This window comes from Ascaphus truei, chromosome 13, assembly GCF_040206685.1.
Source record: "Ascaphus truei isolate aAscTru1 chromosome 13, aAscTru1.hap1, whole genome shotgun sequence".
Taxonomy (NCBI): Eukaryota; Metazoa; Chordata; class Amphibia; order Anura; family Ascaphidae; genus Ascaphus; species Ascaphus truei.
Genome location: NC_134495.1, coordinates 3,534,344 through 3,558,823, shown reverse-complemented (window position 1 = coordinate 3,558,823; position 24,480 = coordinate 3,534,344). Strand labels below are relative to the sequence as shown.

The 24,480-nt window shown below is 53.5% G+C and overlaps 1 protein-coding gene across 1 annotated transcript in view; it reads right to left on the bottom strand.

Moving 5' to 3' along the window:
* TESC (tescalcin) overlaps nt 1–24,040 on the bottom strand; it is a 56,096-nt gene extending 32,056 nt beyond the window's left edge. The window contains exon 1 of the mRNA XM_075568108.1: nt 23,706–24,040. Within this exon, the coding sequence (XP_075424223.1) occupies nt 23,706–23,763 (58 nt within the window). The 5' untranslated portion in view covers nt 23,764–24,040. The remainder of the gene's footprint in view (nt 1–23,705) is intronic.
* Nucleotides 24,041–24,480: the final 440 nt, after the last annotated feature.

Genomic DNA, 24,480 nt, shown 5'->3' with positions numbered 1-24,480 from the left:
TTTCCAGCTAGCTATTTTTACAATGTTTCGACCCATTTCTCGATCAGACTCCTGTTCAGTTTGCTGTGACACGGCCTGCCCCGCGCTGGAGAAAGCAGCAACCCCCAGACCTGTGAACGCTCGCTGATCTGCAGCGAGACTCACCGACCGTTAGCGTCAGACGTCGCGACTCCAACGGAATCTCACGATTCCATTCAAATGGAAACGTTTCAATGTCACCTATTTCCCCCCTTGGAGGTCGACATCACTGAAATCCCCACTGCTCTCCCCCCCCCCCCCCGCAGTTTAATTGTTAGAGATCAAACATAGGGTCCTCCGGACCGGAACCGTGCTGTTTCCGCTCCAGAACCCCTGGTCCGGAGACACCGGCCCTTCTAGGTGTCAGTGTATATTCTCTCTCTGTCAGGATATCGGCTTTGTTCCCGTAGATCAGCAGGAAGTCGGGGGGTGATGTGGCGGCTTGCTATTGGACGGACCCCGCTGGCCATCTGACACAACTCTGGCAACTAAAGTATCTGGCAACTCGGGGTGTCCCCAAAGCTGTAACCAGCGTGGTCCTGCTTCGGAGGTCCCCAAGTTCAGATTGTTTTAAATCCGACACAGTGCGCTCATTTGCACGTGATTACCCAGAATCCCTGGCTGCAGAGGACGCCTTGCATGCGCGGAGATAATGGGGAAAGGCAGGGGGTTGCAGACATGCACAAGTGGGATGTTATATTTCCTGTGATTGTTGTTAAACAAATCATCATGAAAAATGTGGGATTACTACTCTGAGTCCAATGCAATTGAACAGAGCTGAACGTTTCTCCAGCATTTTGAATGGGAACCGCAGCTGGCGCCAAAACTATAATCAGTCAACCAGTAAATACTAACCCTAAAAGTGCCAGCTTCCTGTTCCAGGTTATATTCTGCAGGATCCGGTGTGAGAAGGACACTGCAAGTCTTCTCGCTCCGGGCATGTCCTCATTACATGTATATGTACGATCCATTTGTGTCTATCCCAAGCAGCTTTGAATTAAATTTACTCATTTACTCTTAACCTATAGACTACACAACCGCCTGGGAGAGGCCGTCCCGCGAAACCCAAAACCCATTCCATTTCTGGGGAGAAACACTTCCTCATCCCAGAGACGCCCATCCTCCATCCTCCGAGCGTGAGCTCCTGACCTAGCATTCTTCTCTCAGAAACCAGCCTCCATCCTGTATACTGCGGGTACCGCTGATGTATTCTTACATCTCCCTGTACACTGGGGATACCGCTGATGTATTCTTACATCTCCCTGTACACTGCGGGTACCGCTGATGTATTCTTACATCTCCCTGTACACTGCGGATACCGCTGATGTATTCTTACATCTCCCTGTACACTGCGGGTACCGCCGATGTATTCTTACATCTCCCTGTACACTGCGGGTACCGCCGATGTATTCTTACATCTCCCTGTACACTGCGGATACCGCCGATGTATTCTTACATCTCCCTGTACACTGCGGGTACCGCCGATGTATTCTTACATCTCCCTGTACACGGCGGGTACCGCTGATGTATTCTTACATCTCCCTGTACACTGCGGATACCGCTGATGTATTCTTACATCTCCCTGTACACTGGGGATACCGCTGATGTATTCTTACATCTCCCTGTACACTGCGGGTACCGCTGATGTATTCTTACATCTCCCTGTACACTGCGGGTACCGCCGATGTATTCTTACATCTCCCTGTACACTGCGGGTACCGCTGATGTATTCTTACATCTCCCTGTACACTGCGGATACCGCCGATGTATTCTTACATCTCCCTGTACTCTGCGGATACCGCTGATGTATTCTTACATCTCCCTGTACACTGCGGATACCGCCGATGTATTCTTACATCTCCCTGTACACTGCGGATACCGCTGATGTATTCTTACATCTCCCTGTACACTGCGGTTACCGCTGATGTATTCTTACATCTCCCTGTACACTGCGGGTACCGCTGATGTATTCTTACATCTCCCTGTACACTGCGGATACCGCCGATGTTTTCTTACATCTCCCTGTACACTGGGGATACCGCCGATGTATTCTTACATCTCCCTGTACACTGCGGGTACCGCCGATGTATTCTTACATCTCCCTGTACACTGCGGGTACCGCTGATGTATTCTTACATCTCCCTGTACACTGCGGATACCGCTGATGTATTCTTACATCTCCCTGTACCCTGGGGATACCGCTGATGTATTCTTACATCTCCCTGTACACTGCGGATACCGCCGATGTATTCTTACATCTCCCTGTACACTGCAGGTACCGCTGATGTATTCTTACATCTCCCTGTACACTGCGGGTACCGCTGATGTATTCTTACATCTCCCTGTACACTGCAGGTACCGCTGATGTATTCTTACATCTCCCTGTACACTGGGGATACCGCTGATGTATTCTTACATCTCCCTGTACCCTGGGGATACCGCTGATGTATTCTTACATCTCCCTGTACACTGGGGATACCGCCGATGTATTCTTACATCTCCCTGTACACTGCGGGTACCGCCGATGTATTCTTACATCTCCCTGTACACTGCGGGTACCGCTGATGTATTCTTACATCTCCCTGTACACTGCGGGTACCGCCGATGTATTCTTACATCTCCCTGTACACTGCGGGTACCGCCGATGTATTCTTACATCTCCCTGTACACTGCGGGTACCGCTGATGTATTCTTACATCTCCCTGTACACTGCGGATACCGCTGATGTATTCTTACATCTCCCTGTACACTGCGGGTACCGCTGATGTATTCTTACATCTCCCTGTACACTGCGGGTACCGCTGATGTATTCTTACATCTCCCTGTACACTGCGGATACCGCCGATGTATTCTTACATCTCCCTGTACACTGCGGGTACCGCTGATGTATTCTTACATCTCCCTGTACACTGCAGGTACCGCTGATGTATTCTTACATCTCCCTGTACACTGCGGATACCGCCGATGTATTCTTACATCTCCCTGTACACTGCGGATACCGCCGATGTATTCTTACATCTCCCTGTACCCTGGGGATACCGCTGATGTATTCTTACATCTCCCTGTACACTGCGGATACCGCCGATGTATTCTTACATCTCCCTGTACACTGCGGATACCGCCGATGTATTCTTACATCTCCCTGTACCCTGGGGATACCGCTGATGTATTCTTACATCTCCCTGTACACTGCGGATACCGCCGATGTATTCTTACATCTCCCTGTACACTGCAGGTACCGCTGATGTATTCTTACATCTCCCTGTACACTGGGGATACCGCCGATGTATTCTTACATCTCCCTGTACCCTGGGGATACCGCCGATGTATTCTTACATCTCCCTGTACACTGCAGGTACCGCTGATGTATTCTTACATCTCCCTGTACACTGCAGGTACCGCTGATGTATTCTTACATCTCCCTGTACACTGCGGATACCGCCGATGTATTCTTACATCTCCCTGTACACTGCGGATACCGCCGATGTATTCTTACATCTCCCTGTACACTGCGGATACCGCCGATGTATTCTTACATCTCCCTGTACACTGCGGGTACCGCTGATGTATTCTTACATCTCCCTGTACACTGCGGGTACCGCTGATGTATTCTTACATCTCCCTGTACACTGCGGATACCGCCGATGTATTCTTACATCTCCCTGTACACTGCGGGTACCGCTGATGTATTCTTACATCTCCCTGTACACTGCGGGTACCGCCGATGTATTCTTACATCTCCCTGTACACTGCGGGTACCGCTGATGTATTCTTACATCTCCCTGTACCCTGGGGATACCGCCGATGCATTCTTACATCTCCCTGTACACTGCGGGTACCGCCGATGTATTCTTACATCTCCCTGTACACTGCGGGTACCGCCGATGTATTCTTACATCTCCCTGTACACTGCGGATACCGCTGATGTATTCTTACATCTCCCTGTACACTGCGGATACCGCCGATGTATTCTTACATCTCCCTGTACACTGCGGGTACCGCTGATGTATTCTTACATCTCCCTGTACACTGCGGGTACCGCTGATGTATTCTTACATCTCCCTGTACACTGCGGATACCGCCGATGTATTCTTACATCTCCCTGTACACTGCGGGTACCGCTGATGTATTCTTACATCTCCCTGTACACTGCGGATACCGCCGATGTATTCTTACATCTCCCTGTACACTGCGGATACCGCCGATGTATTCTTACATCTCCCTGTACACTGCAGGTACCGCTGATGTATTCTTACATCTCCCTGTACACTGCAGGTACCGCTGATGTATTCTTACATCTCCCTGTACACTGCGGATACCGCCGATGTATTCTTACATCTCCCTGTACACTGCGGGTACCGCTGATGTATTCTTACATCTCCCTGTACACTGCAGGTACCGCTGATGTATTCTTACATCTCCCTGTACACTGCGGATACCGCTGATGTATTCTTACATCTCCCTGTACACTGGGGGTACCGCTGATGTATTCTTACATCTCCCTGTACACTGCGGGTACCGCTGATGTATTCTTACATCTCCCTGTACACTGCGGATACCGCTGATGTATTCTTACATCTCCCTGTACACTGCGGATACCGCTGATGTATTCTTACATCTCCCTGTACACTGCGGGTACCGCTGATGTATTCTTACATCTCCCTGTACACTGCGGGTACCGCTGATGTATTCTTACATCTCCCTGTACACTGCGGGTACCGCTGATGTATTCTTACATCTCCCTGTACACTGCGGGTACCGCTGATGTATTCTTACATCTCCCTGTACACTGCGGATACCGCTGATGTATTCTTACATCTCCCTGTACACTGCGGATACCGCTGATGTATTCTTACATCTCCCTGTACACTGGGGATACCGCTGATGTATTCTTACATCTCCCTGTACACTGCGGGTACCGCTGATGTATTCTTACATCTCCCTGTACCCTGGGGATACCGCTGATGTATTCTTACATCTCCCTGTACACTGGGGATACCGCTGATGTATTCTTACATCTCCCTGTACACTGGGGATACCGCTGATGTATTCTTACATCTCCCTGTACACTGCGGATACCGCTGATGTATTCTTACATCTCCCTGTACACTGCGGGTACCGCTGATGTATTCTTACATCTCCCTGTACACTGCGGGTACCGCTGATGTATTCTTACATCTCCCTGTACACTGCGGGTACCGCCGATGTATTCTTACATCTCCCTGTACACTGCGGGTACCGCTGATGTATTCTTACATCTCCCTGTACACTGGGGATACCGCTGATGTATTCTTACATCTCCCTGTACACTGGGGATACCGCTGATGTATTCTTACATCTCCCTGTACACTGCGGGTACCGCTGATGTATTCTTACATCTCCCTGTACACTGCGGGTACCGCTGATGTATTCTTACATCTCCCTGTACACTGCGGGTACCGCTGATGTATTCTTACATCTCCCTGTACCCTGGGGGTACCGCTGATGTATTCTTACATCTCCCTGTACACTGCGGGTACCGCTGATGTATTCTTACATCTCCCTGTACACTGCGGGTACCGCTGATGTATTCTTACATCTCCCTGTACCCTGGGGGTACCGCTGATGTATTCTTACATCTCCCTGTACACTGCGGGTACTGCTGATGTATTCTTACATCTCCCTGTACACTGCGGATACCGCCGATGTATTCTTACATCTCCCTGTACCCTGGGGGTACCGCTGATGTATTCTTACATCTCCCTGTACACTGCGGATACCGCTGATGTATTCTTACATCTCCCTGTACACTGCGGGTACCGCTGATGTATTCTTACATCTCCCTGTACACTGGGGATACCGCTGATGTATTCTTACATCTCCCTGTACACTGCGGGTACCGCTGATGTATTCTTACATCTCCCTGTACACTGCGGATACCGCTGATGTATTCTTACATCTCCCTGTACACTGCGGGTACCGCCGATGTATTCTTACATCTCCCTGTACACTGCGGATACCGCTGATGTATTCTTACATCTCCCTGTACACTGCGGATACCGCTGATGTATTCTTACATCTCCCTGTACACTGGGGATACCGCTGATGTATTCTTACATCTCCCTGTACACTGCGGGTACCGCCGATGTATTCTTACATCTCCCTGTACACTGCGGGTACCGCTGATGTATTCTTACATCTCCCTGTACACTGCGGGTACCGCTGATGTATTCTTACATCTCCCTGTACACTGCGGATACCGCCGATGTATTCTTACATCTCCCTGTACACTGCGGGTACCGCTGATGTATTCTTACATCTCCCTGTACACTGCGGGTACCGCCGATGTATTCTTACATCTCCCTGTACACTGCGGGTACCGCTGATGTATTCTTACATCTCCCTGTACACTGCGGATACCGCTGATGTATTCTTACATCTCCCTGTACACTGCGGATACCGCTGATGTATTCTTACATCTCCCTGTACACTGCGGGTACCGCCGATGTATTCTTACATCTCCCTGTACACTGCGGGTACCGCTGATGTATTCTTACATCTCCCTGTACTCTGCGGGTACCGCTGATGTATTCTTACATCTCCCTGTACACTGCGGATACCGCTGATGTATTCTTACATCTCCCTGTACACTGCGGATACCGCTGATGTATTCTTACATCTCCCTGTACACTGCGGATACCGCCGATGTATTCTTACATCTCCCTGTACACTGCGGGTACCGCTGATGTATTCTTACATCTCCCTGTACACTGCGGATACCGCTGATGTATTCTTACATCTCCCTGTACCCTGGGGATACCGCTGATGTATTCTTACATCTCCCTGTACACTGCGGATACCGCTGATGTATTCTTACATCTCCCTGTACACTGCGGGTACCGCTGATGTATTCTTACATCTCCCTGTACCCTGGGGATACCGCTGATGTATTCTTACATCTCCCTGTACACTGCGGATACCGCTGATGTATTCTTACATCTCCCTGTACACTGCGGATACCGCTGATGTATTCTTACATCTACCTGTACACTGCGGATACCGCTGATGTATTCTTACATCTCCCTGTACACTGCGGATACCGCTGATGTATTCTTACATCTCCCTGTACACTGCGGATACCGCTGATGTATTCTTACATCTCCCTGTACACTGCGGATACCGCTGATGTATTCTTACATCTCCCTGTACACTGCGGATACCGCTGATGTATTCTTACATCTCCCTGTACACTGCAGGTACCGCTGATGTATTCTTACATCTCCCTGTACACTGCGGATACCGCTGATGTATTCTTACATCTCCCTGTACACTGCGGATACCGCTGATGTATTCTTACATCTCCCTGTACACTGCGGATACCGCTGATGTATTCTTACATCTCCCTGTACACTGCGGGTACCGCCGATGTATTCTTACATCTCCCTGTACACTGCGGGTACCGCTGATGTATTCTTACATCTCCCTGTACACTGCGGGTACCGCTGATGTATTCTTACATCTCCCTGTACACTGCGGGTACCGCTGATGTATTCTTACATCTCCCTGTACACTGCGGGTACCGCTGATGTATTCTTACATCTCCCTGTACACTGCGGATACCGCTGATGTATTCTTACATCTCCCTGTACACTGCGGATACCGCTGATGTATTCTTACATCTCCCTGTACACTGCGGGTACCGCCGATGTATTCTTACATCTCCCTGTACACTGCGGATACCGCTGATGTATTCTTACATCTCCCTGTACACTGCGGATACCGCTGATGTATTCTTACATCTCCCTGTACACTGCGGATACCGCCGATGTATTCTTACATCTCCCTGTACACTGCGGATACCGCTGATGTATTCTTACATCTCCCTGTACACTGCGGATACCGCTGATGTATTCTTACATCTCCCTGTACACTGCGGATACCGCTGATGTATTCTTACATCTCCCTGTACACTGCGGATACCGCCGATGTATTCTTACATCTCCCTGTACACTGCGGATACCGCTGATGTATTCTTACATCTCCCTGTACACTGCGGATACCGCTGATGTATTCTTACATCTCCCTGTACACTGCGGATACCGCTGATGTATTCTTACATCTCCCTGTACACTGCGGATACCGCCGATGTATTCTTACATCTCCCTGTACACTGCGGGTACCGCTGATGTATTCTTACATCTCCCTGTACACTGCGGATACCGCTGATGTATTCTTACATCTCCCTGTACCCTGGGGATACCGCTGATGTATTCTTACATCTCCCTGTACACTGCGGATACCGCTGATGTATTCTTACATCTCCCTGTACCCTGGGGATACCGCTGATGTATTCTTACATCTCCCTGTACACTGCGGATACCGCTGATGTATTCTTACATCTCCCTGTACACTGCGGATACCGCTGATGTATTCTTACATCTACCTGTACACTGCGGATACCGCTGATGTATTCTTACATCTCCCTGTACACTGCGGATACCGCTGATGTATTCTTACATCTCCCTGTACACTGCGGATACCGCTGATGTATTCTTACATCTCCCTGTACACTGCGGATACCGCTGATGTATTCTTACATCTCCCTGTACACTGCGGATACCGCTGATGTATTCTTACATCTCCCTGTACACTGCAGGTACCGCTGATGTATTCTTACATCTCCCTGTACACTGCGGATACCGCTGATGTATTCTTACATCTCCCTGTACACTGCGGATACCGCTGATGTATTCTTACATCTCCCTGTACACTGCGGATACCGCTGATGTATTCTTACATCTCCCTGTACACTGCGGGTACCGCCGATGTATTCTTACATCTCCCTGTACACTGCGGGTACCGCTGATGTATTCTTACATCTCCCTGTACACTGCGGGTACCGCTGATGTATTCTTACATCTCCCTGTACACTGCGGGTACCGCTGATGTATTCTTACATCTCCCTGTACACTGCGGGTACCGCTGATGTATTCTTACATCTCCCTGTACACTGCGGATACCGCTGATGTATTCTTACATCTCCCTGTACACTGCGGATACCGCTGATGTATTCTTACATCTCCCTGTACACTGCGGGTACCGCCGATGTATTCTTACATCTCCCTGTACACTGCGGATACCGCTGATGTATTCTTACATCTCCCTGTACACTGCGGATACCGCTGATGTATTCTTACATCTCCCTGTACACTGCGGATACCGCCGATGTATTCTTACATCTCCCTGTACACTGCGGGTACCGCTGATGTATTCTTACATCTCCCTGTACACTGCGGATACCGCTGATGTATTCTTACATCTCCCTGTACCCTGGGGATACCGCTGATGTATTCTTACATCTCCCTGTACACTGCGGATACCGCTGATGTATTCTTACATCTCCCTGTACACTGCGGGTACCGCTGATGTATTCTTACATCTCCCTGTACACTGCGGATACCGCTGATGTATTCTTACATCTCCCTGTACCCTGGGGATACCGCTGATGTATTCTTACATCTCCCTGTACACTGCGGATACCGCCGATGTATTCTTACATCTCCCTGTACACTGCGGATACCGCCGATGTATTCTTACATCTCCCTGTACACTGCGGATACCGCTGATGTATTCTTACATCTCCCTGTACACTGCGGATACCGCTGATGTATTCTTACATCTCCCTGTACACTGCGGATACCGCTGATGTATTCTTACATCTCCCTGTACACTGCGGATACCGCTGATGTATTCTTACATCTCCCTGTACACTGCGGATACCGCTGATGTATTCTTACATCTCCCTGTACACTGGGGGTACCGCCGATGTATTCTTACATCTCCCTGTACACTGCGGGTACCGCTGATGTATTCTTACATCTCCCTGTACACTGCGGGTACCGCTGATGTATTCTTACATCTCCCTGTACACTGCGGGTACTGCCGATGTATTCTTACATCTCCCTGTACACTGCGGATACCGCTGATGTATTCTTACATCTCCCTGTACACTGCGGATACCGCCGATGTATTCTTACATCTCCCTGTACACTGCGGGTACCGCCGATGTATTCTTACATCTCCCTGTACACTGCGGGTACCGCCGATGTATTCTTACATCTCCCTGTACACTGCGGATACCGCTGATGTATTCTTACATCTCCCTGTACACTGCGGATACCGCTGATGTATTCTTACATCTCCCTGTACACTGCGGGTACCGCTGATGTATTCTTACATCTCCCTGTACACTGCGGGTACCGCTGATGTATTCTTACATCTCCCTGTACACTGCGGGTACCGCTGATGTATTCTTACATCTCCCTGTATACTGCGGGTACCGCTGATGTATTCTTACATCTCCCTGTACACTGCAGGTACCGCTGATGTATTCTTACATCTCCCTGTACACTGCGGGTACCGCTGATGTATTCTTACATCTCCCTGTATACTGCGGGTACCGCTGATGTATTCTTACATCTCCCTGTACACTGCAGGTACCGCTGATGTATTCTTACATCTCCCTGTACACTGCGGATACCGCTGATGTATTCTTACATCTCCCTGTACACTGCGGATACCGCTGATGTATTCTTACATCTCCCTGTACACTGCGGATACCGCTGATGTATTCATACATCTCCCTGTACACTGCGGGTACGCCGATGTATTCTTACATCTCCCTGTACACTGCGGGTACTGCCGATGTATTCTTACATCTCCCTGTATACTGCGGATACCGCTGATGTATTCATACATCTCCCTGTACACTGCGGGTACCGCTGATGTATTCTTACATCTCCCTGTACACTGCGGGTACCGCCGATGTATTCTTACATCTCCCTGTATACTGCGGATACCGCTGATGTATTCATACATCTCCCTGTACACTGCGGGTACCGCTGATGTATTCTTACATCTCCCTGTACACTGCGGATACCGCCGATGTATTCTTACATCTCCCTGTATACTGCGGATACCGCTGATGTATTCATACATCTCCCTGTACACTGCGGGTACCGCTGATGTATTCTTACATCTCCCTGTACACTGCGGATACCGCCGATGTATTCTTACATCTCCCTGTACACTGCGGGTACCGCTGATGTATTCTTACATCTCCCTGTACACTGGGGATACCGCCGATGTATTCTTACATCTCCCTGTACACTGCGGGTACCGCTGATGTATTCTTACATCTCCCTGTACACTGCGGGTACCGCCGATGTATTCTTACATCTCCCTGTACACTGCGGATACCGCTGATGTATTCTTACATCTCCCTGTACACTGCGGATACCGCTGATGTATTCTTACATCTCCCTGTACACTGCGGGTACCGCCGATGTATTCTTACATCTCCCTGTACACTGCGGATACCGCTGATGTATTCTTACATCTCCCTGTACACTGCGGGTACCGCTGATGTATTCTTACATCTCCCTGTACACTGCGGATACCGCTGATGTATTCTTACATCTCCCTGTATACTGCGGATACCGCTGATGTATTCTTACATCTCCCTGTACACTGCGGGTACCGCTGATGTATTCTTACATCTCCCTGTACACTGCGGATACCGCTGATGTATTCTTACATCTCCCTGTATACTGCGGGTACCGCCGATGTATTCTTACATCTCCCTGTATACTGCGGGTACCGCCGATGTATTCTTACATCTCCCTGTACACTGCGGGTACCGCTGATGTATTCTTACATCTCCCTGTACACTGCGGATACCGCTGATGTATTCTTACATCTCCCTGTACACTGCGGATACCGCCGATATATTCTTACATCTCCCTGTACACTGCGGATACCGCCGATGTATTCTTACATCTCCCTGTACACTGCGGATACCGCTGATGTATTCTTACATCTCCCTGTACACTGCGGATACCGCTGATGTATTCTTACATCTCCCTGTACACTGCGGATACCGCTGATGTATTCTTACATCTCCCTGTACACTGCGGATACCGCCGATGTATTCTTACATCTCCCTGTACACTGCGGATACCGCTGATGTATTCTTACATCTCCCTGTACCCTGGGGGTACCGCTGATGTATTCTTACATCTCCCTGTACACTGCGGATACCGCTGATGTATTCTTACATCTCCCTGTACACTGCGGATACCGCCGATGTATTCTTACATCTCCCTGTACACTGCGGATACCGCTGATGTATTCTTACATCTCCCTGTACACTGCGGATACCGCTGATGTATTCTTACATCTCCCTGTACACTGCGGATACCGCCGATGTATTCTTACATCTCCCTGTACACTGCGGATACCGCTGATGTATTCTTACATCTCCCTGTACACTGGGGATACCGCTGATGTATTCTTACATCTCCCTGTACACTGCGGGTACCGCTGATGTATTCTTACATCTCCCTGTACCCTGGGGATACCGCTGATGTATTCTTACATCTCCCTGTACACTGCGGGTACCGCTGATGTATTCTTACATCTCCCTGTACCCTGGGGATACCGCTGATGTATTCTTACATCTCCCTGTACCCTGGGGATACCGCTGATGTATTCTTACATCTCCCTGTACACTGCGGATACCGCTGATGTATTCTTACATCTCCCTGTACACTGCGGATACCGCCGATATATTCTTACATCTCCCTGTACCCTGGGGATACCGCCGATATATTCTTACATCTCCCTGTACCCTGGGGATACCGCTGATGTATTCTTACATCTCCCTGTACCCTGGGGATACCGCTGATGTATTCTTACATCTCCCTGTACCCTGGGGATACCGCCGATATATTCTTACATCTCCCTGTACACTGCGGATACCGCCGATGTATTCTTACATCTCCCTGTACACTGCGGGTACCGCTGATGTATTCTTACATCTCCCTGTACACTGCGGATACCGCCGATATATTCTTACATCTCCCTGTACACTGCGGATACCGCCGATGTATTCTTACATCTCCCTGTACACTGGGGATACCGCCGATGTATTCTTACATCTCCCTGTACACTGCGGATACCGCCGATGTATTCTTACATCTCCCTGTACACTGCGGATACCGCCGATATATTCTTACATCTCCCTGTACACTGCGGATACCGCCGATGTATTCTTACATCTCCCTGTACACTGGGGATACCGCCGATGTATTCTTACATCTCCCTGTACACTGCGGGTACCGCCGATGTATTCTTACATCTCCCTGTACACTGCGGATACCGCCGATGTATTCTTACATCTCCCTGTACACTGCGGATACCGCTGATGTATTCTTACATCTCCCTGTACACTGCGGATACCGCTGATGTATTCTTACATCTCCCTGTACACTGCGGATACCGCCGATGTATTCTTACATCTCCCTGTACACTGCGGATACCGCTGATGTATTCTTACATCTCCCTGTACACTGGGGATACCGCTGATGTATTCTTACATCTCCCTGTACACTGCGGGTACCGCTGATGTATTCTTACATCTCCCTGTACCCTGGGGATACCGCTGATGTATTCTTACATCTCCCTGTACCCTGGGGATACCGCTGATGTATTCTTACATCTCCCTGTACCCTGGGGATACCGCTGATGTATTCTTACATCTCCCTGTACACTGGGGGTACCGCCGATGTATTCTTACATCTCCCTGTACACTGCGGGTACCGCCGATGTATTCTTACATCTCCCTGTACACTGCGGGTACCGCTGATGTATTCTTACATCTCCCTGTACACTGCGGATACCGCCGATGTATTCTTACATCTCCCTGTACACTGCGGGTACGCCGATGTATTCTTACATCTCCCTGTACACTGCGGGTACCGCTGATGTATTCTTACATCTCCCTGTACACTGCGGATACCGCCGATGTATTCTTACATCTCCCTGTACACTGCGGGTACGCCGATGTATTCTTACATCTCCCTGTACACTGCGGGTACGCCAATGTATTCTTACATCTCCCTGTACACTGCGGGTACCGCTGATGTATTCTTACATCTCCCTGTACACTGCGGGTACCGCTGATGTATTCTTACATCTCCCTGTACACTGCGGGTACCGCTGATGTATTCTTACATCTCCCTGTACACTGCGGGTACCGCTGATGTATTCTTACATCTCCCTGTACACTGCGGGTACCGATGATGTATTCTTACATCTCCCTGTACCCTGGGGATACCGCTGATGTATTCTTACATCTCCCTGTACACTGCGGATACCGCCGATGTATTCTTACATCTCCCTGTACACTGCGGGTACCGCCGATGTATTCTTACATCTCCCTGTACACTGCGGGTACCGCTGATGTATTCTTACATCTCCCTGTACACTGCGGGTACCGATGATGTATTCTTACATCTCCCTGTACCCTGGGGATACCGCCGATGTATTCTTACATCTCCCTGTACACTGCGGATACCGCCGATGTATTCTTACATCTCCCTGTACACTGCGGATACCGCCGATGTATTCTTACATCTCCCTGTACACTGCGGGTACCGCTGATGTATTCTTACATCTCCCTGTACACTGCGGGTACCGCTGATGTATTCTTACATCTCCCTGTACACGGAGTATGATCCCTGTGATGAAAGGAAGGATAGTTGATAGTTACACATATCACACCCTTCATGCTTTATTACTGTTACAGCCAGTCACTTTGCTCCGGCAGTTAAGGAGCGCTGGAAAGATGCTTAGGAAGCAGACAGCGCGGCCAAACGCTTGTATTGATTGCGAGATGCCGGAAGTGGCTTTTATTAGAGGAACGAGGCCTGGTACAGTGTCCTCCGGTCACACAATACCCACCTTGTGGGGTAATGATGTGTTACAGGGAGAGCGGCAGAGGTCAGCAGCATGGCGCAGTAACTGCTTGAATCTCACACCTCGGCGGTGCCAGCGCATTCACCGGGAACATTATCTGGCCGGGATCACCCAGGCAGGAACTGAACCTACCTCCATGCTAATATTCCCCCAAGCACTGCACTCACCCCAGTACCATTACCGAATCCAATCAACCGAGGCCCTTTCAGTTACAGAACAGGAAGCTGCTGCACGTCTACAGGGGGAAAGTGTGCAATGCTACTTCAAAGGGTTAATCTATAGGGGGAAAAGTGTGCAATGCTACTTCAAAGGGTTAATAAATAAACAGCCGGCTAATCTGCACTATGCATGACTGGCAGCAAAAGAGTTAAGGCGTGAACCTTGTATTTAATTTATAATGTAGCAGGTTCCTTTTGGGGGGTGGCGAGGAGAATAAAGGGCTTCTTTACGGCGTCTTCAGTCACAAACTAGTTCAGCTACATTCCTTTTCTTTGGGCGCCCTTAATATGGAGGAACAGCAGTTTGTGACTTCTTAACTCATTCACTACTGGAAGCTTCGGAAGGGTTGGGCTCCCTGAGGCACCTGTCAGGAGTCCTCCTGGTGACCCAATAGGTAACATTGTGATTCGGTATGGGAACACTCACCCAGACCCACACACATTATAAACCCTTTTGGTTAACGATTCCAGTCTTCTAATGTTAACGATGATGTCAGTGTCCCATATAGGCCGGTATCCTATACATGAATTTAATTATACTAATAAATTGTTTTCTGACAAGTCTTGAACAGTGAAAGTACTCAAGGGTTACATTAATATGTAATGTTTTATATTACAATGTTATACTGTCATTTATATCGCAATATGTTATATTGTACATATAATGCATGTTAATATTACATATAATTCCGCATATAATGTAAAAAAAAGTGGTTGTTTTAAAACATACTCCACAAAGTAATAATATTCTGGAACCTGTACATTGGTTGAGCAGAGCTGGGGTTTCGCAAAGCTGTCAGCGCACGCGAGAGCTCCGGGATAATAAGATTCTGTAAGTAACAGCTGTCCCTGCAGCAGATAGAAGTGTAAATCCTTCTCCTGGCCGGGGCCCAATGTGACTTTCTAACAAACCTAACTTCATCCCGCTACACTCAGTGCCAGGCAGGACTCCCTCCCGCTACACTCAGTGCCAGGCAGGACTCCCTCCCGCTACACTCAGTGCCAGGCAGGACTCCCTCCCGCTACACTCAGTGCCAGGCAGGACTCCCTCCTGCTACACTCAGTGCCAGGCAGGACTCCCCCCGGTTACACTCAGTGCCAGGCAGGACTCCCTCCGGCTACACTCAGTGCCAGGCAGGACTCCCTCCTGCTACACTCAGTGCCAGGCAGGACTCCCTCCGGCTACACTCAGTGCCAGGCAGGACTCCCTCCGGCTACACTCAGTGCCAGGCAGGACTCCCCCCGGTTACACTCAGTGCCAGGCAGGACTCCCTCCTGCTACACTCAGTGCCAGGCAGGACTCCCTCCTGCTACACTCAGTGCCAGGCAGGACTCCCTCCGGCTACACTCAGTGCCAGGCAGGACTCCCTCCGGCTACACTCAGTGCCAGGCAGGACTCCCCCCGGTTACACTCAGTGCCAGGCAGGACTCCCTCCGGCTACACTCAGTGCCAGGCAGGACTCCCTCCTGCTACACTCAGTGCCAGGCAGGACACCCTCCGGCTATACTCAGTGCCAGGCAGGACTCCCTCCGGCTACACTCAGTGCCAGGCAGGACTCCCTCCCGCTACACTCAGTGCCAGGCAGGACTCCCTCCCGCTACACTCAGTGCCAGGCAGGACTCCCTCCCGCTACACTCAGTGCCAGGCAGGACTCCCTCCTGCTACACTCAGTGCCAGGCAGGACTCCCCCCGGTTACACTCAGTGCCAGGCAGGACTCCCTCCGGCTACACTCAGTGCCAGGCAGGACTCCCTCCGGCTACACTCAGTGCCAGGCAGGACTCCCTCCGGCTACACTCAGTGCCAGGCAGGACTCCCTCCGGCTACACTCAGTGCCAGGCAGGACTCCCCCCGGTTACACTCAGTGCCAGGCAGGACTCCCTCCTGCTACACTCAGTGCCAGGCAGGACTCCCTCCTGCTACACTCAGTGCCAGGCAGGACTCCCTCCGGCTACACTCAGTGCCAGGCAGGACTCCCTCCGGCTACACTCAGTGCCAGGCAGGACTCCCTCCGGCTACACTCAGTGGCAGGCAGGACTCCCTCCTGCTACACTCAGTGCCAGGCAGGAGTCCCTCCGGCTACACTCAGTGCCAGGCAGGACTCCCTCCTGCTACACTCAGTGCCAGGCAGGACTCCCTCCTGCTACACTCAGTGCCAGGCAGGACTCCCTCCGGCTGCACTCAGTGCCAGGCAGGACTCCCTCCGGCTGCACTCAGTGCCAGGCAGGACTCCCTCCCGCTACACTCAGTGCCAGGCAGGACTCCCTCCGGCTACACTCAGTGCCAGGCAGGACTCCCTCCTGCTACACTCAGTGCCAGGCAGGACTCCCTCCGGCTACACTCAGTGCCAGGCAGGACTCCCCCCGGTTACACTCAGTGCCAGGCAGGACTCCCTCCCGCTACACTCAGTGCCAGGCAGGACTCCCTCCGGCTACACTCAGTGCCAGGCAGGACTCCCTCCTGCTACACTCAGTGCCAGGCAGGACTCCCTCCGGCTACACTCAGTGCCAGGCAGGACTCCCCCCGGTTACACTCAGTGCCAGGCAGGACTCCCTCCGGCTACACTCAGTGCCAGGCAGGACTCCCTCCGGCTACACTCAGTGCCAGGCAGGACTCCCCCCGGTTACACTCAGTGCCAGGCAGGACTCCCTCCTGCTACACTCAGTGCCAGGCAGGACTCCCTCCTGCTACACTCAGTGCCAGGCAGGACTCCCTCCGGCTACACTCAGTGCCAGGCAGGACTCCCTCCGGCTACACTCAGTGCCAGGCAGGACTCCCTCCGGCTACACTCAGTGGCAGGCAGGACTCCCTCCTGCTACACTCAGTGCCAGGCAGGACTCCCTCCGGCTACACTCAGTGCCAGGCAGGACTCCCTCCTGCTACACTCAGTGCCAGGCAGGACTCCCTCCTGCTACACTCAGTGCCAGGCAGGACTCCCTCCGGCTGCACTCAGTGCCAGGCAGGACTCCCTCCGGCTGCACTCAGTGCCAGGCAGGACTCCCTCCCGCTACACTCAGTGCCAGGCAGGACTCCCTCCGGCTACACTCAGTGCCAGGCAGGACTCCCTCCTGCTACACTCAGTGCCAGGCAGGACTCCCCCCGGTTACACTCAGTGCCAGGCAGGACTCCCTCCGGCTACACTCAGTGCCAGGCAGGACTCCCTCCTGCTACACTCAGTGCCAGGCAGGACTCCCTCCGGCTACACTCAGTGCCAGGCAGGACTCCCTCCGGCTACACTCAGTGCCAGGCAGGACTCCCCCCGGTTACACTCAGTGCCAGGCAGGACTCCCTCCTGCTACACTCAGTGCCAGGCAGGAATCCTCCGGCTGCACTCAGTGCCAGGCAGGACTCCCTCCTGCTACACTCAGTGCCAGGCAGGACTCCCTCCGGCTACACTCAGTGCCAGGCAGGACTCCCTCCGGCTACACTCAGTGCCAGGCAGGACTCCCTCCCGCTACACTCAGTGCCAGGCAGGACTCCCTCCTGCTACACTCAGTGCCAGGCAGGACTCCCTCCGGCTGCACTCAGTGCCAGGCAGGACTCCCTCCGGCTGCACTCAGTGCCAGGCAGGACTCCCTCCTGCTACACTCAGTGCCAGGCAGGACTCCCTCCGGCTACACTCAGTGCCAGGCAGGACTCCCTCCGGTTGCACTCAGTGCCAGGCAGGACTCCCTCCGGCTGCACTCAGTGCCAGGCAGGACTCCCCCCGGTTACACTCAGTGCCAGGCAGGACTCCCTCCGGCTACACTCAGTGCCAGGCAGGACTCCCTCCGGCTGCACTCAGTGCCAGGCAGGAATCCTCCGGCTGCACTCAGTGCCAGGCAGGACTCCCTCCTGCTACACTCAGTGCCAGGCAGGACTCCCTCCGGCTGCACTCAGTGCCAGGCAGGACTCCCTCCGGCTACACTCAGTGCCAGGCAGGACTCCCTCCCGCTACACTCAGTGCCAGGCAGGACTCCCTCCTGCTACACTCAGTGCCAGGCAGGACTCCCCCCGGTTACACTCAGTGCCAGGCAGGACTCCCTCCGGCTACACTCAGTGCCAGGCAGGACTCCCTCCTGCTACACTCAGTGCCAGGCAGGACTCCCTCCGGCTACACTCAGTGCCAGGCAGGACTCCCTCCGGCTACACTCAGTGCCAGGCAGGACTCCCCCCGGTTACACTCAGTGCCAGGCAGGACTCCCTCCGGTTACACTCAGTGCCAGGCAGGACTCCCTCCTGCTACACTCAGTGCCAGGCAGGACTCCCTCCTGCTACACTCAGTGCCAGGCAGGACTCCCTCCGGCTACACTCAGTGCCAGGCAGGACTCCCTCCGGCTACACTCAGTGCCAGGCAGGACTCCCCCCGGTTACACTCAGTGCCAGGCAGGACTCCCTCCGGCTACACTCAGTGCCAGGCAGGACTCCCTCCTGCTACACTCAGTGCCAGGCAGGACTCCCTCCGGCTACACTCAGTGCCAGGCAGGACTCCCTCCGGCTACACTCAGTGCCAGGCAGGACTCCCTCCCGCTACACTCAGTGCCAGGCAGGACTCCCTCCCGCTACACTCAGTGCCAGGCAGGACTCCCTCCCGCTACACTCAGTGCCAGGCAGGACTCCCTCCTGCTACACTCAGTGCCAGGCAGGACTCCCCCCGGTTACACTCAGTGCCAGGCAGGACTCCCTCCGGCTACACTCAGTGCCAGGCAGGACTCCCTCCTGCTACACTCAGTGCCAGGCAGGACTCCCTCCGGCTACACTCAGTGCCAGGCAGGACTCCCTCCGGCTACACTCAGTGCCAGGCAGGACTCCCCCCGGTTACACTCAGTGCCAGACAGGACTCCCTCCTGCTACACTCAGTGCCAGGCAGGACTCCCTCCTGCTACACTCAGTGCCAAGCAGGACTCCCTCCGGCTACACTCAGTGCCAGGCAGGACTCCCTCCGGCTACACTCAGTGCCAGGCAGGACTCCCTCCGGCTACACTCAGTGGCAGGCAGGACTCCCTCCTGCTACACTCAGTGCCAGGCAGGACTCCCTCCGGCTACACTCAGTGCCAGGCAGGACTCCCTCCTGCTACACTCAGTGCCAGACAGGACTCCCTCCTGCTACACTCAGTGCCAGGCAGGACCCCCTCCGGCTGCACTCAGTGCCAGGCAGGACTCCCTCCGGCTGCACTCAGTGCCAGGCAGGACTCCCTCCCGCTACACTCAGTGCCAGGCAGGACTCCCTCCGGCTACACTCAGTGCCAGGCAGGACTCCCTCCTGCTACACTCAGTGCCAGGCAGGACTCCCCCCGGTTACACTCAGTGCCAGGCAGGACTCCCTCCGGCTACACTCAGTGCCAGGCAGGACTCCCTCCTGCTACACTCAGTGCCAGGCAGGACTCCCTCCGGCTACACTCAGTGCCAGACAGGACTCCCTCCGGCTACACTCAGTGCCAGGCAGGACTCCCCCCGGTTACACTCAGTGCCAGGCAGGACTCCCTCCTGCTACACTCAGTGCCAGGCAGGAATCCTCCGGCTGCACTCAGTGCCAGGCAGGACTCCCTCCTGCTACACTCAGTGCCAGGCAGGACTCCCCCCGGTTACACTCAGTGCCAGGCAGGACTCCCTCCTGCTACACTCAGTGCCAGGCAGGACTCCCTCCGGCTGCACTCAGTGCCAGGCAGGACTCCCCCCGGTTACACTCAGTGCCAGGCAGGACTCCCTCCTGCTACACTCAGTGCCAGGCAGGACTCCCTCCGGCTGCACTCAGTGCCAGGCAGGACTCCCCCCGGTTACACTCAGTGCCAGGCAGGACTCCCTCCTGCTACACTCAGTGCCAGGCAGGACTCCCCCCGGTTACACTCAGTGCCAGGCAGGACTCCCTCCTGCTACACTCAGTGCCAGGCAGGACTCCCTCCTGCTACACTCAGTGCCAGGCAGGACTCCCTCCTGCTACACTCAGTGCCAGGCAGGACTCCCTCCTGCTACACTCAGTGCCAGGCAGGACTCCCTCCCGCTGCACTCAGTGAGAGACACACTGCTTTAATCACCGACAATTGTTCTCATTTGGTGTTTTTGTGGCTGTAACTTTGCACCCGACATCATTTTAGTGGCTGCTGTGAAGCTGCGGTCTATACATTCAGATTATATCTTCTATGGGTAACCTAACTCCTGTAGTTAAACACAATACAGGATAAATATGTAGCACCCAACGTAACGTTAGGCTGGGTCCATGGTGACCGCGCGCTCGCGTCCGTGCGCGTGATGTCACCCGCAGCCATTTGTGGCCAGGGAAGACGCGACGGGGAGGCGTGTCAGGGGGCGTGTGACATCACGGAGCTGGTTCGCCCTCATTGGGTGAACCTCTCACGTGACCTGGGCGTCACACCGTGGAACCTTCGTGCTGGCGCATGTGCGGGCTAGGGCCGCGATCATTGCCGTAAGGCAGGTGTGCGCAAACTTTGTGCGCTGCGCCCCCCTGCCTGCCAGTCCCTCTTCTTGCGCCCCCCCCCCCCCAACCAAAAATCCGGCATCAAATAACACGCGGGATCACGTGACGTCATGTGACCCGTGGCATCATTTGACGCCGCATTGCCAGGCAAGGTAGGAGACACTGCGGGGGCCTCACGCGATCCCCCAGCACATCATTTAAATGCCGCGGGGAAGAGCGCGGGGCCTCTACAGCCGCCGCGCCCCCAAGAAAAACCTTACGCCCCCCACTTTGCGCACCCCTGCCTTAAGGCATTGTGATCGCGCGCGCTCCTCTGCGCAGTCTGAGCTTAAAGTGCCCCGCGTCGCTCGGGAATTCTGAGGCCGCGTCCAGGGTGGCGCTGAGCAGGCGGGCGCACTCACGCTGGCCGCCATGAAACCCATTGCGGCAATGTGTGTGGCCAGCGTGAGCAATCGCCCGCTCGGCGCTCAGAGCAAGCAAATTTGAATTTGCCGCTAGCAAGCGCGTCACGTGAGCGGTTCGCCCAATGAGAGCAAACCAGCTCCGTGATGTCGAGGCCGCGCCCCCAGGCGAGCGCGCGCCCCCACGAATCGCCCGGCCAAGCAGGGCGCAGCGCATGAGCGCCAGCACGCCTCTCCCTGCCTGGCCGCAGCCTAAGAAACCGTAAAATAGAGATTTATAAACGGATAATGAAGTTTTCTAAAGAGAAACCGCGGCTAAAAATAACAATAAATCCACTGGCTGCGGCTTTCTACTATAGGGAGATAAAAAGGCGCAGACGCGGAACACATCCCATTACAGCGTGAGCGCTGTAATCCCTAATTACAGAGAACCGCTCCCAAAATAACACGCACACGGGAGCCGGATAAAACCGGCACCAAAGAGTAAGTCACAAGTGCCGCACCTGTCATTCATATCATTAATATCATTAATATCAGTAATATCAGTAATATCACCGCACAATCAGTTACAATATATACAGTATATACAGTATACAGCCACGTCATGTATCGCTGTATGGCCCAATCTCCTGTAACATAACCCGCAGAGCAGCCCAAATAATGCAACTTTAGTACCTGTCCCTCACTGACAGGAGTCTCGGTGCTGTACCTTTGCCTGTGTCCCTCACTGACAGGAGTCTCGGTGCTGTACCTTTACCTGTCCCTCACTATGACAGGAGTCTCGGTGCTGTACCTTTACCTGTCCCTCACTGACAGGAGTCTCGGTGCTGTACCTTTGCCTGTGTCCCTCACTGACAGGAGTCTCGGTGCTGTACCTTTACCTGTCCCTCACTATGACAGGAGTCTCGGTGCTGTACCTTTGCCTGTGTCCCTCACTGACAGGAGTCTCGGTGCTGTACCTTTACCTGTCCCTCACTATGACAGGAGTCTCGGTGCTGTACCTTTACCTGTCCCTCACTATGACAGGAGTCTCGGTGCTGTACCTTTGCCTGTGTCCCTCACTATGACAGGAGTCTCGGTGCTGTACCTTTACCTGTCCCTCACTATGACAGGAGTCTCGGTGCTGTACCTTTACCTGTCCCTCACTATGACAGGAGTCTCGGTGCTGTACCTTTGCCTGTGTCTCTCACTATGACAGGAGTCTCGGTGCTGTACCTTTACCTGTCCCTCACTATGACAGGAGTCTCGGTGCTGTACCTTTGCCTGTGTCCCTCACTGACAGGAGTCTCGGTGCTGTACCTTTACCTGTCCCTCACTGACAGGAGTCTCGGTGCTGTACCTTTACCTGTCCCTCACTATGACAGGAGTCTCGGTGCTGTACCTTTGCCTGTGTCCCTCACTGACAGGAGTCTCGGTGCTGTACCTTTACCTGTCCCTCACTGACAGGAGTCTCGGTGCTGTACCTTTGCCTGTGTCCCTCACTGACAGGAGTCTCAGTGCTGTACCTTTACCTGTCCCTCACTGACAGGAGTCTCAGTGCTGTACCTTTACCTGTCCCTCACTGACAGGAGTCTCGGTGCTGTACCTTTGCCTGTGTCCCTCACTGACAGGAGTCTCGGTGCTGTACCTTTACCTGTCCCTCACTGACAGGAGTCTCAGTGCTGTACCTTTACCTGTCCCTCACTGACAGGAGTCTCGGTGCTGTACCTTTACCTGTGTCCCTCACTGACAGGAGTCTCGGTGCTGTACCTTTGCCTGTGTCCCTCATTGACAGGAGTCTCGGTGCTGTACCTTTACCTGTCCCTCACTATGACAGGAGTCTCGGCGCTGTACCTTTGCCTCACTGGGTGATACTTACATCCAGTCTTATCCACGAGTTCCCGAGTCACCGCTGACCGAGACTGTGAGAATCCCATCGCAGCGCCGCTCAGTGCAAAGCCCGGGGAGAGGCGCTGCGGGCACCCGGGATAGCGCCCTGTGAGAGGGGAGAGGCGCTGCGGGCACCCGGGATAGCGCCCTGTGAGAGGGGAGAGGCGCTGCCGGCACCCGGGATAGCGCCCTGTGAGAGGGGAGAGGCGCTGCGGGCACCCGGGATAGCGCCCTGTGAGAGGGGAGAGTGAGCGCTGCGCTGCGGGCACCCGGGATAGCGCCCTGTGAGGGGGGGAGAGAGGCTATGCGCTGCGCTCTGAGTATTACTGGGACTGCGCTGTGTGCAGGAAGCGCTGCAGCCTTTATACCAGGCACAGCACAGCTCCCATGGGTCCCAGCGCCTGTCATGTAGCGCCACTAACACCCTCTCTGCACTGCCAGGGGTCCCAGGGAGGGGGGGGGGGGGACGGGACATACCTGCTACCCAACACCAGAGGTCCCAGGGAGGGGGGAGGAACATACCTGCTACCCAACTCCAGGGGTCCCAGGGAGGGGGGGGACATACCTGCTACCCATCTCCAGGGGTCCCAGGGAGGGGGGACGACATACCTGCTATCCATCTCCAGGGGTCCCAGGGAGGGGGGGGGACATACCTGCTACCCAACTCCAGGGGTCCCAGGGAGGGGGGGGGCATACCTGCTACCCATCTCCAGGGGTCCCAGGGAGGGGGGACGACATACCTGCTATCCATCTCCAGGGGTCCC